This window comes from Meles meles, chromosome 12 (genome assembly GCF_922984935.1).
Source record: "Meles meles chromosome 12, mMelMel3.1 paternal haplotype, whole genome shotgun sequence".
In the NCBI taxonomy this organism is placed as follows: domain Eukaryota; kingdom Metazoa; phylum Chordata; class Mammalia; order Carnivora; family Mustelidae; genus Meles; species Meles meles.
The window spans coordinates 10,067,279-10,081,393 of record NC_060077.1 but is presented as its reverse complement, the minus strand read 5'-3'; the positions used below and the strand labels follow the sequence as shown (position 1 = coordinate 10,081,393).

The 14,115-nt window shown below is 48.2% G+C and overlaps 1 protein-coding gene across 3 annotated transcripts in view; it reads left to right on the top strand.

Moving 5' to 3' along the window:
* RPH3A (rabphilin 3A) overlaps nucleotides 1-14,115 on the top strand; it is a 266,407-nt gene that overhangs the window by 240,002 nt on the left and 12,290 nt on the right. For all 3 annotated transcript variants that reach the window (XM_046026041.1, XM_046026042.1, XM_046026043.1), the window contains 5 exons: nucleotides 552-791; nucleotides 2,395-2,474; nucleotides 5,162-5,236; nucleotides 6,687-6,796; nucleotides 12,284-12,410. In XM_046026041.1, coding sequence (XP_045881997.1) covers nucleotides 552-791; nucleotides 2,395-2,474; nucleotides 5,162-5,236; nucleotides 6,687-6,796; nucleotides 12,284-12,410 — 632 coding nt within the window. The remainder of the gene's footprint in view (nucleotides 1-551; nucleotides 792-2,394; nucleotides 2,475-5,161; nucleotides 5,237-6,686; nucleotides 6,797-12,283; nucleotides 12,411-14,115) is intronic.

Genomic DNA, 14,115 nt, shown 5'->3' with positions numbered 1-14,115 from the left:
GTAGTAATTCTTTAAAAGAATAGCTGCTAGTTTTGAGCACCTCCGGGTACTATAATTCCCATTTTACATGTGAGGAAACTAAGGCTCAGAGACATTAAGTAACTTGCCCCAGGTCACACAACAGAGATTCAAACCCAAGCCATCTGGCTGCAGAGCCTACACCACTGATCAGTACCCTCATGAGAGCTGTCTTGCCTGCATCTGGAGCAGCTCCTGGGACTTGTTCTAAGACCCAGACTCCAAGACCCATGGCACTGCCGACTGAGTCTGGGTGGGGCCCGAGAACCTGCATTTTTGCAAGCTTCCCTAGGTGGTTTTGACACCGGCAACATTCAGAGGACCAGTGAATAACATGATGCGGTCCCCCCACGGTCCCCCCATCAGCTGGTTGTGGCAATCCTCCGTGGCTGGGCTGGGTGGTTCTGGTACCTTGCCAAGCACATGATATACAGTAGGTGCTTATCACTAACGGTAACACTGCAGCAGTTGCTGCTGTCAGGGCACAGAGACTCAGCTGACTCTTTCCTGCCCTCTCCCTATCTCCCCTGCAGAGGTGGCTCCCGGCGACTCTGGCTATGCCGGGGCCACTGCCCCGCCCCGGGAGGAGAGAACCGGGGGAGTTGGGGGCTACTCAGCAGCTGGTGCCAGGGACGATCGAGCGGGCCCCCCACCGGGCCCCTATTCCCAAGCCTCTGCTGCTGCCCCCCAGCCTGCCATGGCCCCTGCCCGCCAGCCCCCACCCCCAGAGGAGGAGGAGGAAGAAGCCAACAGCTACGATTCGGATGAAGCAAGTAGGTGGCACTTATGGGAGGAGGGTCTGGGGACAGTCACTTCGGGTGTCGTCCCCGGGGGCAGAGGAACAGGCCCCTGTATGCCAAGCCTAATAAACCTTTCAACCAAGTTATAAAGATACAGGTTTGTGTTACTAAGTTCACAAAACAACATCAGCTTTCTAAAGAATAGATGCTCTGTGTATTTTTGTTGTGATAAACACGGAACGTCAAAGTTACCGTCTAAATCATTTTAAAGAATACGGTTTGACCACATTTGCGATGTTCAGTTTGGTGGTTCCTCAACGAGGCAGATGGAAGTATTATCTGGCCCAGCATTTCACGTCTTTCTTTCTAACTATATGTATGTACTTTGATAGCCTCCAAAACTTTTTTTTTATTAATTTCTTTTCAGCGTAACAGAATTCATTGTTTATGCACCACACCCAGTGCTCCATGCCATACGTGCTCTCCCTAATACCCACCTCCAGGCTCCCCCAACCTCCCACCCCCCACCCCTTCAGAACCCTCAGGTTGTTTTTCAGAGTCCATAGTCTCTCATGGTTCATCTCCCCTTCCAATTTCCCTGAACTCCCTCTCCTCTCCATCTCCCCATGTCCTCCATGTTATTTGTTATGCTCCACAAATAAGTGAGACCATATGATACTTGACTCTCTCTGCTTGACTTATTTCACTCAGCATGAGCCGTAAGAAAGGATGAATACCCAACTTTTGTATCAACATGGACGGGACTGGAAGAGATTATGCTGAGTGAAATAAGTCAAGCCTCCAAAACTCTTTAACGTATATCTTCTAGAAGTAGTATCTTAACCATAATTTAAAAATTCCTAGACATTTCCTGCATCCATCCCTTCAGTGACTTGTAAAGTGCCTGTTCTGGGCCTTGCCCACTCAGACCCAGAGTCCTAGGGACACACATGCACACACACATACACCAGAGTCCTAGGGACACACATACACACACACACACACACCAGTGACACTCATCCTGGGTGTGTCGGAGCAGCAAGGGAGAGCTGGGGTGGTTGTTGGGAGCCGGAGCGACACATGGATGGATGAGTGTCTGGATCTAATATGTGTTGTGGGGTTGGGAGCATTGCAAGAGCTCCTAATCAGGTGGACAGATGGGACACAGATGGGAGAAGTGACCCACAGTCATTATCAATGGCCTGGTTTTGACCCATCCTGTCACCTCTCCTTGATGGAAAATGGGAGACTATTCCAGGCAGAGGCAAAAGCAAATTTCTTCCTTTAGTGACTATGTGAGCACCGACTGGGTGCTCTGTACTGTGCCCAGTGGGGACACAGCAGTGAATGAGACAGTCTCAGCCCTTGCCCTCAGGGGGCTCTTGGTCTAGCAGGATGGGAAGTCAGTAACCAGGCAGTTGCACACACAATTAAGTGAGAGTAAGTGATCACAGGTGTGCTGAGCGCTCCAAAGGAAAGGAGGGTCTACCAGGATGGGGTGTCGAGAGCAGGGACTGAGTCTTCCCCTCTGTAGGCTCAGTGCCTCCACCAGACTGGGCACATAGTAAGTGCTCAGGAAATGTTTGCCGAGTGACTGAACAAATATTCTCTTGGTTCCTGCCTCTGCCCTCTTCAGCCACCCTGGGTGCCCTGGAATTCAGCCTTCTCTATGACCAGGACAATAGCTCCCTGCACTGCACCATCATAAAAGCCAAAGTAAGTGAGAGGCCAAGCTGGGGACCGCTCAGAATGCTCAGGCATGTCTCGGGGACTTGGGGATGGCATGGGTGACCGGGCTTGTCTATGTGTGACAGTGACAGGGATGAGAAAGGGGCAGGAATTAGTCATGGATCTTTCCTTTGGAGGACTTCCTTCGGGGGTGGGTGCAGGGGGGTTTCACTGGGCTGTAGCTGCCTCCTGGGAGTGGAGGCAGCCGCCAGTCAAGGGCAGAGCTGAAATCGGCCAGGTGACGTCCACAGCCCCTGGAGGGACTGAAGCAGAGGGGCTGCCTGGCAGTGATACTAGCCTGACTTGGTGGCTAACAGGTCTCCCCAGTGGCTCCTTGTGCCCCTATGACTGTCGGGCTGGAGCAGCAGCCAGAGGCAGGGGCGGGGGAGGGGCACCCATTGTTGCCGATACTGGGACATCTCGGTGCTGCGGGCTCCAGGGGGAGCCATCCAACTCAACTCCGGACCCTGAGGAGAGCTGGATGATGCCAGCACCCATCCCAGAAAATACTGACTGGAGTCCCCCCGCTTCACCTGTGGCAGCAGAAGCAGGGCTCAGGAAGCAGACTTCCTGGGTTCAAACACTAGCTCCATTGCTCTCAGCTGTGTGATTTGGGGAAAGTTACTCAACCTCTCTGAGCCCCAGTGTGCCATTTGTAAATCTGGGACAATAATGTGCCTCTCCCATAAGGATGACAGAGTATTAAGTGTAAGGCGGTCACACGTTCCTGTTTGCCTGGGACAGTCTTTAGCCAATCCCTGTGACCCTGCTGGAATAATGAAAAGTTCCCCTTTTTGCTCACAATATGTCCCGGTTTGGATGACAAACAAGGCTAACGCTTAGCACAACTCCTGGATCAACACGCCCAGGGCCCGTCTTCAGCAGGTTTTGCTGAGCACCTGTTCTGTATCAGAGCCTGTAGTGAGCGCTTGCATGCCTCAAGAGCACAGTGAGGTCAGCACATTCATTGGCTCTTGTCATCCTCCTGGAAACCTTGGAGGTAGGGACCATTATTATCCCCATTGTACAAATGGGGAAACTGAGTCTCGGCAAAGTAAAGCCTGAGGTCACACAGCTGGTAGGGGTAGAGCTGATTTGCATCCAGATGTAATGGTTTTGCTTTCTGCCCATTCATTCAGTCCCCTCCTTCAGCTCCAGCCCTGGGGGAAAGCTACACCATCACCACCCCTTAAGACAGGGTACAGAAAACCCACCTGCCCTCGGGCTGGGCGGGTGACAGATACGAACAAAGTGTGTGAGATGTCTGGCTGTGGGATTAGCTTTGGTAAACTGGCATGAGCCGCCTCAAAAAGGGATGTTCAAATTCAGAGTTTAAAAGTGTGTTGTCTGCCAGTTTGCAGCCGTGCAATCCCAGTAGTCATTCCAGAAATGTTCATTATATGCCTACTCTGTACCAGGCACTTCCTAAAAGCTGGGGATCCTAGCGTGAGCTAGAACTGGGTCCTGCCTTCACAGACTTCATGTCAGGGAAATGGCCCAGAGACTGTGGCCGTGGCATTTCCTGAGTATTAGAGGCTTTCCACGATGATTTCATTCTGCTTAATCTTCACAGCAACTTATGAGGAAGGTTCTATCATCATTCCCATTTTACAGACAACAAAACTGAGGCAAAGAGCTTAAGTGACTTGCCCAGATCACATACCAGGAAGTGGCAGAGCTGGGATTTGAACCCAGGAAGTCCTGCTCAAGAGCCTGTGCTCTTACCCATGAGGCTGTTCTGCCAGCTTTCCCCCTTGTCCCCCACTTTGTGGCATCCTCTCCCCATTGTCCACACCCACTAGTGCCAGACCCAGAGCTCACCCTTCACAGGTGAGGTCTCAGTTAATCCCCCAAGAACCCCACGAACAGGGGCTGCAAACAGTCCCACTGAACAGATGGGGAAACTGAGGCCACAAAGATGCATGGCTTTGGGATTAGTACTGTGAGAGAGGATAGCTGGATCCTAGAGGTGGGAACACCTGCCCAGCCCTAGCATAGGATGTTGGACAGAGTATGTCTGGGCCCCAGGAATGTGGGGTATTTCTCATATTAACAAGGCCAGTTTAATTACTACCCCAGGAAAACTCCCTTCCCCCATGGTGTCTCACTCAAGCCTCATTTAAGCCCAGGGAGTGGGGGGCCAGACAGATACTATGTTCCCCATTTTATGGATGGAAAAACTGAGGTCTCAGAAATGAGTATGGGGGCCAGGGCTAGAACTCAGGCCCCCTTGCCCCAGCTTCTCCTTCTCTCCCATCCTTGTTCTGGAACATTTCCTTCCATGCTAGGAACCACAGTCCAGCCTTGATGCAGCAATCACTGTGCACCAGGCTCTGTGCCCGGCACTTCCCAGGTAGAACCATGTTTAAGTCTTATCACTCTGTGAAGCAGGTACTGTTATCCCCTTTGACAGAGGAGGAAAATGAGGCTCAGAGAGATTAAGGAACTTGCCTAAAGTCACACAGCTGGGAAGTAACATGGCCAGGCTCCAAACCCCGTTTGCCTGATCCCAGCATTCTTCCCAGCATACTTCATTTCCCTCTTCTGTCTATGGACGAGGAAGCACAGGGTGGACCGATGGGCAGGACAGATGCCAGGGGCTGTGCCCATTGCCTGTGACAGCTGAGCACCAGGCCCTCCCAAGGCCCTTCATGCTGTTGCCTTTTCTGTTGCAGGGACTGAAGCCCATGGATTCCAACGGCTTGGCTGATCCCTACGTGAAGCTGCATCTCCTGCCAGGAGCCAGCAAGGTACCATATGGCCTGGACCTCTCAGCAGACTGGGCACATGGGCCCTGGCAGGCACCCAACGTTCCCAGCTCAGAGCCTAAAATAGCCCCCCGAACTAGCCCCAAACGCCCCTCCTTCCTGGAGTGGCAAAGTCCTTGCAAGGGATAAGGGATAGACCATGAGTTACTCCCCTTCAAGGGGCAGGTGCTCTGCCCACGTCTCCAGCCAAGAAATGGGGGCTCCAGGGAGCTGCCGAAGGCCAGGAGAGAAGCAGAAGCCCCAGTGAGGCCATCCGCCTGCTCAGATACCTTCAGTGGCTCCCCAGTGCTGACCGTGGCTCACCTCCCCCACCCACTTTCTGTCCCATCCAAATGCTTCTCCTCTCCAAAGAGAAATGAATAACTCTCTCCAGGCTGTAGTGCTAAGCACCTGAGAAAATGTTTGTTACGAGCAAAGATGCACTGCTGCCCCGCCCACCTTTCTCTCCCCAGCCAGCTCGCTCACCTCCCTATCTCTGCCTTGCTCTGGGGAGGGACAGTGGAGTTAATTCTCCTCTCTTTGGATGGACCCACTCAGAGCACATGGCTAGCAATGAAAGGGTGCTTTCTTGGATTTTATTTTCTGCTTTGTTGTGTTAATTTGTCATGTATGTCCCCCAAACAAGGGTGACTGTGCACTTGGTTGCATGATCTTGGGAAAATGGCTGTTAAAAATCTATGCAACTATGAAATGCCCCAGGACACAAAGAGGACACACATGTATGCATTCACTTACACACTGTCTCTCATTTTTTCTTTCTTTGGATCAAGAAAGGAGACTCCCTCTCCTGGACATGGCCAAACTGCGAAGTGTTTGGCCACTATTCATTCTGACCCGCCAGTGACATTTGCTGACTCTCTTCTTTGCTCACACCCAAATCCAAACTGGCTTTGCCAAAGTGTCCAGTGAGTCATTTACATGTTAGTATGAATTAGATTTGCTACCAGGCCACCTCTTCTGGATATAGTGCATTTTTAGCCGTCTTTCTTAAAGTAAAATGAAAACCTTGTCCCCTAAGGATCTTTAGGCATGGAGGATGCTATTTGGGGAGACAGAAGAAACCATTTCAATACCTCCCAGAAATTGTTTTTTCACTGCCTATAAATGGGTGACTCTATTTCTGCCTTTCTGACCTGTAAATCACTTTTTTTTTTCTCATGCTTTCTAATCTTAATGGAAAGTTCAAAGAGAGGGCCCTGCACATGGAGGGAGGGGTGGCCCAGTGTCCAGCACTGATGACGGCTGTAGCAGCATGGGGTATGCCCCCCACTCACTGAGAGCACGCATTTGGGAGCCACTGGGCCCCCAGACACTTGTAAGGGGAGCGGACTCCTACATCACCCACCCACCCACACCAAGTCAACCCAAAGGATGGGGCTGCAGAGCTGGCTTCCCACCAAGGCGGGTGTCTGTCTATCTCTCTGGGCTCTAGTCCAACAAGCTTCGTACAAAAACTCTGCGGAACACCCGGAACCCCATCTGGAATGAGACCCTTGTCTATCACGGCATCACAGATGAGGACATGCAGAGGAAGACGCTCAGGTACCTGTGGGTGGACAGGGAGGGGGCTGAGGCCGGGCAAATGGAGAAGAGGGGCCTGAGGCCACTCTTGAAAACATATCTGCATAGTTTTTCTTTCTTTTTTACCTCTACAAAAACAACACATGTTTCTGGTAGAGACTTTTGAAAATACAGATAAATCTCTTAACATCTTGGTGTCTGGACATTCAGGTCACATGTGTATTTATTTGTGTGTGTGTGTGTGTGTTTACAATGTGTGCAAACGTTCCTTATAAAATTAAGTGTTCTAAACACGGACCATTCTAATAATTAATCAGCCTCTCTTAACAGCATATCGATGCCATTTTATTCTTTTTTTTTAAGATTTATTTATTTATTTGACAGAGAGAGAGAGAGAGACAGAGGCAGAGAGGCAGGCAGAGAGAGAGAGGGAAGCAGGCTCCCTGTTCAGCAGAGAGCCCGACGTGGGGCTCGATTCCAGGACCCTGAGACCATGACCCGAGCCGAAGGCAGAGGCTTAACCCACTGAGCCACCCAGGCGCCCCCATTTTATATTTATATTCTTCTACAGTGTTCTGTTAAATTGCATTTTTAATTATGTAAGTAATAAGCAAATACACGTTTCTTGTGGAAAAAAAAAAAAAAACTTACAGAGAAGGCAAAGCTCCTTTTAAATGTTAGTCCCCAGGGTGCCTGGATGATTCAGTCGGTTAAGCATCTGCCTTCAGCTCAAGTCACAATCCCAGGGTCCTGGGATCAAGCCCTGAGCCCCTGATCAGCGGGGCTGATCCCTGCTCAACAGGGAGTCTGCTTCTCCCTCTCTGTCTTCCCCTCTCCCCTGCTCACTCTCTCTCCTGCTCTCTTTCCCCTGCGTACTCGCTCTCTCTCTCAAATAAATAAAAACAATATTTTTTAAAATTAAAAAAAAATGTCGGTCCCCTCCACCAGCCTGGGTCCACTCCCTCCCTCCGTGAGCATATGCCTCATATTCCTACTACTGCTTACAACCTAGAAAGGGTCGTGCTGTATGGATTTGGAACTTGCCTTTTTTCTTAACATCATATCTTAGAGTTATAGCCGTGGGAAGACATTTAGATCTGCCTAATATTTGACTGCTTCAGAGTGTTACACAGAACGATTTATCACAAATTTAAAAAAAAGTTTTATCATTAAATATTACAACCGTACAGAAAAGTGTAGACATAATAAAACAAACATCCATAAACTCAGCACTCAGTCTTTTTTTAAAATTTAATTTAATTTTTTCATTGTTCCAAGATTCATTGTTTATGCACCACACCCAGTGCTCCATGCAGTCCGTGCCCTCCTTAATACCCACCACCAGGCTCACCCAACCTCCCACTCCCCCCTCCTCTCCAAAACCCTCAGTTTGTTTCTCAGAGTCCACAGTCTCTCCGGGTTTGTCTCCCCTTCCAATTTCCCCCAATTCATGTTTCCTTTCCTTCTCCTTACATCCTCCGTGTTACTCTTATGCTCCACAAGTAAGTGAAAACACATGATAATTGACTCTCTCTGCTTGACTTACTTCACTCAGCATAATCTCCTCCAGTCCCGTCCATGTTGTTACAAAAGTTGGGTATTCATCCTTTCTGATGGAGGCATAATACTCCATCGTGTATATGGACCACATCTTCTCTATCCATTCGTCTGCTGAAGGGCATCTTGGCTCTTTCCAGTTTGGTGATTATGGCCACGGCTGCTATGAACATTGGGTACAGATGGTCCGTCTTTTCACTACAGCTGTGTCTTTGGCCTAAATACCCAGTAGCAGCACGTAGTCTTTTAGAAAATCTTAATATTTTGCTGCATGTTCTTCAGCTTTTAAAATTGATATTATTTTCAAGAAAGAAAGCATGACAGATGCGGACCAAAGCTCCTGTCACATCCCCCCACCATCCCTCCTTCTCTTCTCCACCCACCCCCCCGGGGCAAAACGCACACTGAACTGTATGGCTGTCGTGCCCAAGCATGTTTTAGACTTCAGCTACGAGATTGTATATCTATAAACAGTGATGGCATTGTCTGGCATGTTTTTAAATTTTTTTTTAAAGATTTATTTATTAGAGAGAGAGCGTGAGCAGCAAGGAGGGGCAGAGGGAGAGGGAGAGGGAGAATCTCAAGCAGACGCCCCACTGAGCTGCAGAGAACCCCACATGGAGCTCGATCTGTCCCGGGGTCAAGAGTCAGACACTTAACCCGACTGAGCCACCCAGACGCCCCAGGCCTGTTTTAAATTTTACCTAAATGGTATCAGTTTATTTAACCAGCATCCTGTGGAAAGACATCTAGGTTGTTCCCAGCCTCTCTCTTTTACAAAGTTGCAATGAGCATTCTTTATGCTTCCTTGTGTACATACTAGTGTCTCCTTGGGATAAAAGCCAAAGGGGAGTGTTTGTTGGATCACAGTGGATGTTTTTTTGCTTGTTGTTCTTTCATAAGTCATACAAACTGCTTTTCACGTTGGCTGTTCCGTGTCCATTCCCACCAGCTACACGATTATTTTAAGAAAGCATTTTGGGGGCTCCTGGGTGGCTCAGTGGGTTAAAGCATCTGCCTTCGGCTCAGGTCATGATCTCAGGGTCCTGGGATCAAGCCCCGCATCAGGCTCTCTGCTCAGTGAGAAGCCTGCTTCTCCCTCTCTCTCTGCCTGCCTTTCTACCTACTTGTGATCTCTCTCTCTCTGTCAAATAAATAAAATCTTTAAAAGAAAGCATTTTTATTGCAGGGTAACAGCCACTTAGGAAAATGCACACATAAAAACTATACAGATTGATGAGTTTTTACGCAGTGAACACTCTGGGGTCTGGGAACAGAGCATTCCCAGACCGCCGACACCCTGTCCCTGGTACTGTCCCTCTAGTGAAGATCACCGCCCCCGCCCCAGGGTACTCATGACCCTGACACGTAAAGGACAATGAACTCAGTCTGGCTTTGTACTTTACATGAAGGGAATGGTACAGCATGAATCTTTCCTGTCTTTTCACTTAATATTATACTTGTGATACTTGCCCAAGTTGTTGTGTGTGTAGTTGTAGATTATTGATTCTTGTCACTCTTGTTTTTTTAAAGATTTATTCATTTATTTTAGAGAGAGAGAGAGAGAGAGAGAGCAGGCACACAGTGGGGCAGGGGGGTGAGGGGCAGAGGGTGAGGAAGAGAGAGAATCCCAAGCAGACTCCTTGCTGAGCACAGAGCCTGATGCAGGGCTCGATCCCAAAACCCCGAGATCATGACCTGAGCCGAAGTCAGGAGTCGGAGGCTCAGCCCACTGAGCCACCCAGTGTGCTCAATTTTACCACTCTTTAGTATCCCTTTGTATGACTGTGCCAGTTTCCTTTACCTGTTCTACTATTAATGGACATTTGGTTGCTTTCCCTTTGGGGGCTATTATAGTAGTACTGCTAGGAACATTCTAGTGACATTGTATTACACGTGCTTTTCTTTGCAGGAATGTAATGGGAGACTCCTAGTGTAGGTGTATGCTCGGCTTTCGTAGAAACTGACGATTTTCCGTAGGGATTATACCGGATGACTCTCCTACCAGCAATGTACGAGAGTCCCCGTTCGTTCACAGCCTCATCAGCACGTTGTCATTCTGGCCGTTCTGGTGGGTGTGTAGTGGCATTGCGTTACGGTCTTGCCTTTCCCTGATGACCAATTAAAACACTGTTTTCCATGTTATATTCTTGTAGTTGTTCCATGATTTCTCTTAAGTATCCCCCATTATGGAATACATACATTATTTGAAACAGCACAGTGATAAATGCTTTTGTAGTTAAGAATTTTTGCACTTCTTATTTGTTTGAGATAAATTCCTAGAACTGGCATTATTGGTTCAGAAATGATGATCCTTGGATGCCTGGGTGGCTCAGTGGGTTAAGCCTCTACCTTCGGCTCAGGTCATGATCTCAGGGTCCTGGGATTGAGCCCCACATCAGGCTCTCTGCTTGGCAGGGAGCCTGCATTCCCCCCCCCCCCCCCCGCCTGCCTCTCTGCCTACTTGTGGTCTCTCTCTGTCAGATAAATAAATAAAATCTTTTTTAAAATGATGATCCTTAAGTCTTTGGAGACACATGGCCCTGCAGAGGGACAAGGTTGGTCACAGGCTCACTAGCCAAGCAGAGACAGCTTGTTTTCCCAGTCCTAACCAGTGTGGGGCCCAGCCATGGGGGTGCCCTGGCTCTCCAGCGCTTTGAACATTGTGTAGCAAATGTTGATGGCCAAGGGGGAAGATACCATTGGTCTCTGCCTCCCGTGCCTCGGGAGGCATCCTTCCTCCCCTTTGGTGTCTGTCAGGATGAATTATCATGTGTGACCGGTCCTTTTCGCCTCCTGAGGGACCTTTCCGTGACCTGCCCTTTCTGTGTGTACCTCTTCCTACTCACTGCTGTTCAGGGCAGATAACCAGGGACAATATAGTGTTTGAGGATTCGCAGAGATCTGGATTCAAATTCTGCTTCTGCCTCTTACCAGGGAAAAATTATTCTACCTCTCTGGCCCCCAGTCTCCATTCTAAAGTGAGAAACACACATGTTGGCAGGGAGAACACGTTAAAGGAAGAGAGGCTGACTACGTTCCTGGCCCAGCTATGCAGAAGATGATGCTCAAATGGCCGTAAAGCATTCCTTAGTCACCGGGGAACTATAAATCAAAACCGCAGTGAGATACTATTGCTGAAAGACTAAAATTAAAGACCGACAAAATCAAAGTTAGCAAAAACGAAGAGCAGCCAGAACCAGCGTGGCTTGCTGGTGTGGGTAAAATGGGTGGAACCACTTTGGAAAACTGGAAGTTTCTACTGAAGCTAAACATATGTGTAGCCCGGGACTCAGCATGTCCACCCCTAGGAAGATACACAGTAGAAATACATCCATGTGCGTACAAAAGACTCAGGAGTGTTCTCTGGCAGCTTTATCCATTAAAGCTCAAAGCTAGAAATTGGCCCAAACCAAATGTCCATCAGTAACAGAAGTATTCTGGGATGGTTACACAACGGAATACTATACAGCTGTGAAAAGGACACATTGCTGTAGACACGGGTGACGCTCACCAACAATGTTGGGCAAAAGAAGCCAAGCATAAAAGAAGACATGCTATCTGGTTTTATGTATATGAGGGCCCCAAACAAGAGGATAGGAATCTTGCAGAAGCCAAGAGAGTGGTTTTCATTAAGGGAGGTCAAGACTAGGAGGGAGCTTGAAGGTCTTCCAGGAACCAGAATGTTCTAGATCTTGATCTGGGTGGTGTTTCCATATACAAAAGTTCAGCGGGCTATAAATGTAAGATGTGGGCACATTACTGCTTGGAAGTTACACTGCAATGAATAAGGAACATAAATTAGCTGGCCTAGTGCTCAAGAAGTAGGAAATTGAAATATTCCTACGCTCATTACCCATTCCCTGCCAGTTATCAATCATAGCTCTTGGTACATAGTATTTGCTCAATATGGGCTCTTTGTTCTCTCTCCACCCCTGACATCGATCGCAGGATCTCTGTCTGTGATGAGGACAAATTTGGCCATAACGAGTTTATCGGCGAGACCAGATTTTCCCTCAAGAAACTGAAGCCCAACCAGAAGAAGAACTTCAATATCTGTCTGGAGCGGGTGATCCCGGTGAGCACCTTTGCCCTGAGGGCGCGATGGGAGAGAAGGATTTGGGGGCTGGGGGCTTTCCTCTGGGCCTGCAAAGGGGGTGATCTGCAGGGTGCCTGACAGTAGAGGCGGGAAGGAGATTTCAGATCAGAGCGTGGAGGTTAGCATCCCAGCGCTGCCTTTTACCAACCCTGTGTCAGCATCACTTCTGACCTCAGAATTCTCCGTGGTGAAATTGGGAAGGGCAGTGTGCTACGGCAGTGTGGCCTGCCTGGGTTCAAAGCCCAGCTCTGCCACTTCCCTGTTCCCCGGCCTTGGCTAAGAGTCTGAACTCTCCTGAGCCTCAGTTTTTCTTGTCTACAAAATGGGCTTTCTAACAGGACCTGGGCCAGAGGAGGGTTGCATGAAAGAATCAGGGCAGAACTTAGTGTCTAATAAGCAGTCATAAATTAACTGTGTGTTATTGTGGAAAATAACGCTGGCTGACCCACTTGTCGGTCATGAGTTCATAAAGCACCGTGCAGAGCAACAGGAGACAAGGTCATATACTGCTTAAGAGCACGGGCTCTGGAGCCAGACTCCCTGAGTCTGAATCTCAGGCTCTGCCACGTATTATTTATTTAACCTCTTTTTTAACCAAATTATTTTATTTTATTTATTTTTTATTATTTTGTTTTGTTTTATTTGTATTTTACTTTATTTTAACCAAATTATTTAACTTCTCTAGGCCTTAGTTTTCTCATCTGCAAAATGGAATCATGTAGTAAGTACCAGCTTCATAAGGTCCTTTAAGGATTAGTGTGCAATCCCATATACAGCGTCGGAGCTATGACCCCTCAGTGTGGCACTCGCCTTTTAGGACAGAACAGGAACCACACCGAGGCTCTCCAGTTGGGCCATACCTCAGAATCAACTGGAGATCTTTATTTTTCTTTTTTAAAGTTTAATGTATTTTAGTAACAAATTTACAGGAACAGCACAAGAGACAGACAGCATTAAAAACATGTATTTGCAGGCAGGACAACTCAATTAGAAGACTGTAGTGACTATCCATCCCGTCACCGGGATCCACTATATGACAAAAATGCCACAAACTCCAATTAGCTGCCATTGATAGGAAATTTCCTTGACAACTCAATTAGAAGACTAGTGACTATCCATCCCGTCACCGGGATCCACTATATGACAAAAATGCCACAAACTCCAATTAGCTGCCATTGATAGGAAATTTCCTTGTTTAAAAAACAAAAACAAAAACAAGGAAAAAAAAATGCTGGCATTGTCCAGAAAAAATGTAGCAGGTTTATTGATCATGGTTATAAAGTTGAACCTGCTGAGAACTGTCCACACATACTAACTTGCATTCATGCCTTAGGTTTCCACACTTGTTAAAAACTCACACACAGATGAAAACAGAAACTGTGCCAATACCTGATTTCTGTCCCGTTTTTCCGCTGGCAGTCATTACTTAGGTACCTTTTGACTCCAGGGAAGAAAAAAATACCTATCTTTCAGAACTACCGACTGGTGTCTTTATAAAGACCCCACAGGGAGGCCTCCCTGGCCTCCTGCAAAGCCCCCAGAGCTGCACTCTGGACACGCAGATCAGTTTTGCAGTCCTGAGCACCTGCCCGCCCCAGGCGCTGCAAAGGAAGTTTGTGCATCCAAAGTTCAGTGCATTTCTGATAACGTCTGATTTCATGCCACCAGGCCTGTAACGATGAGG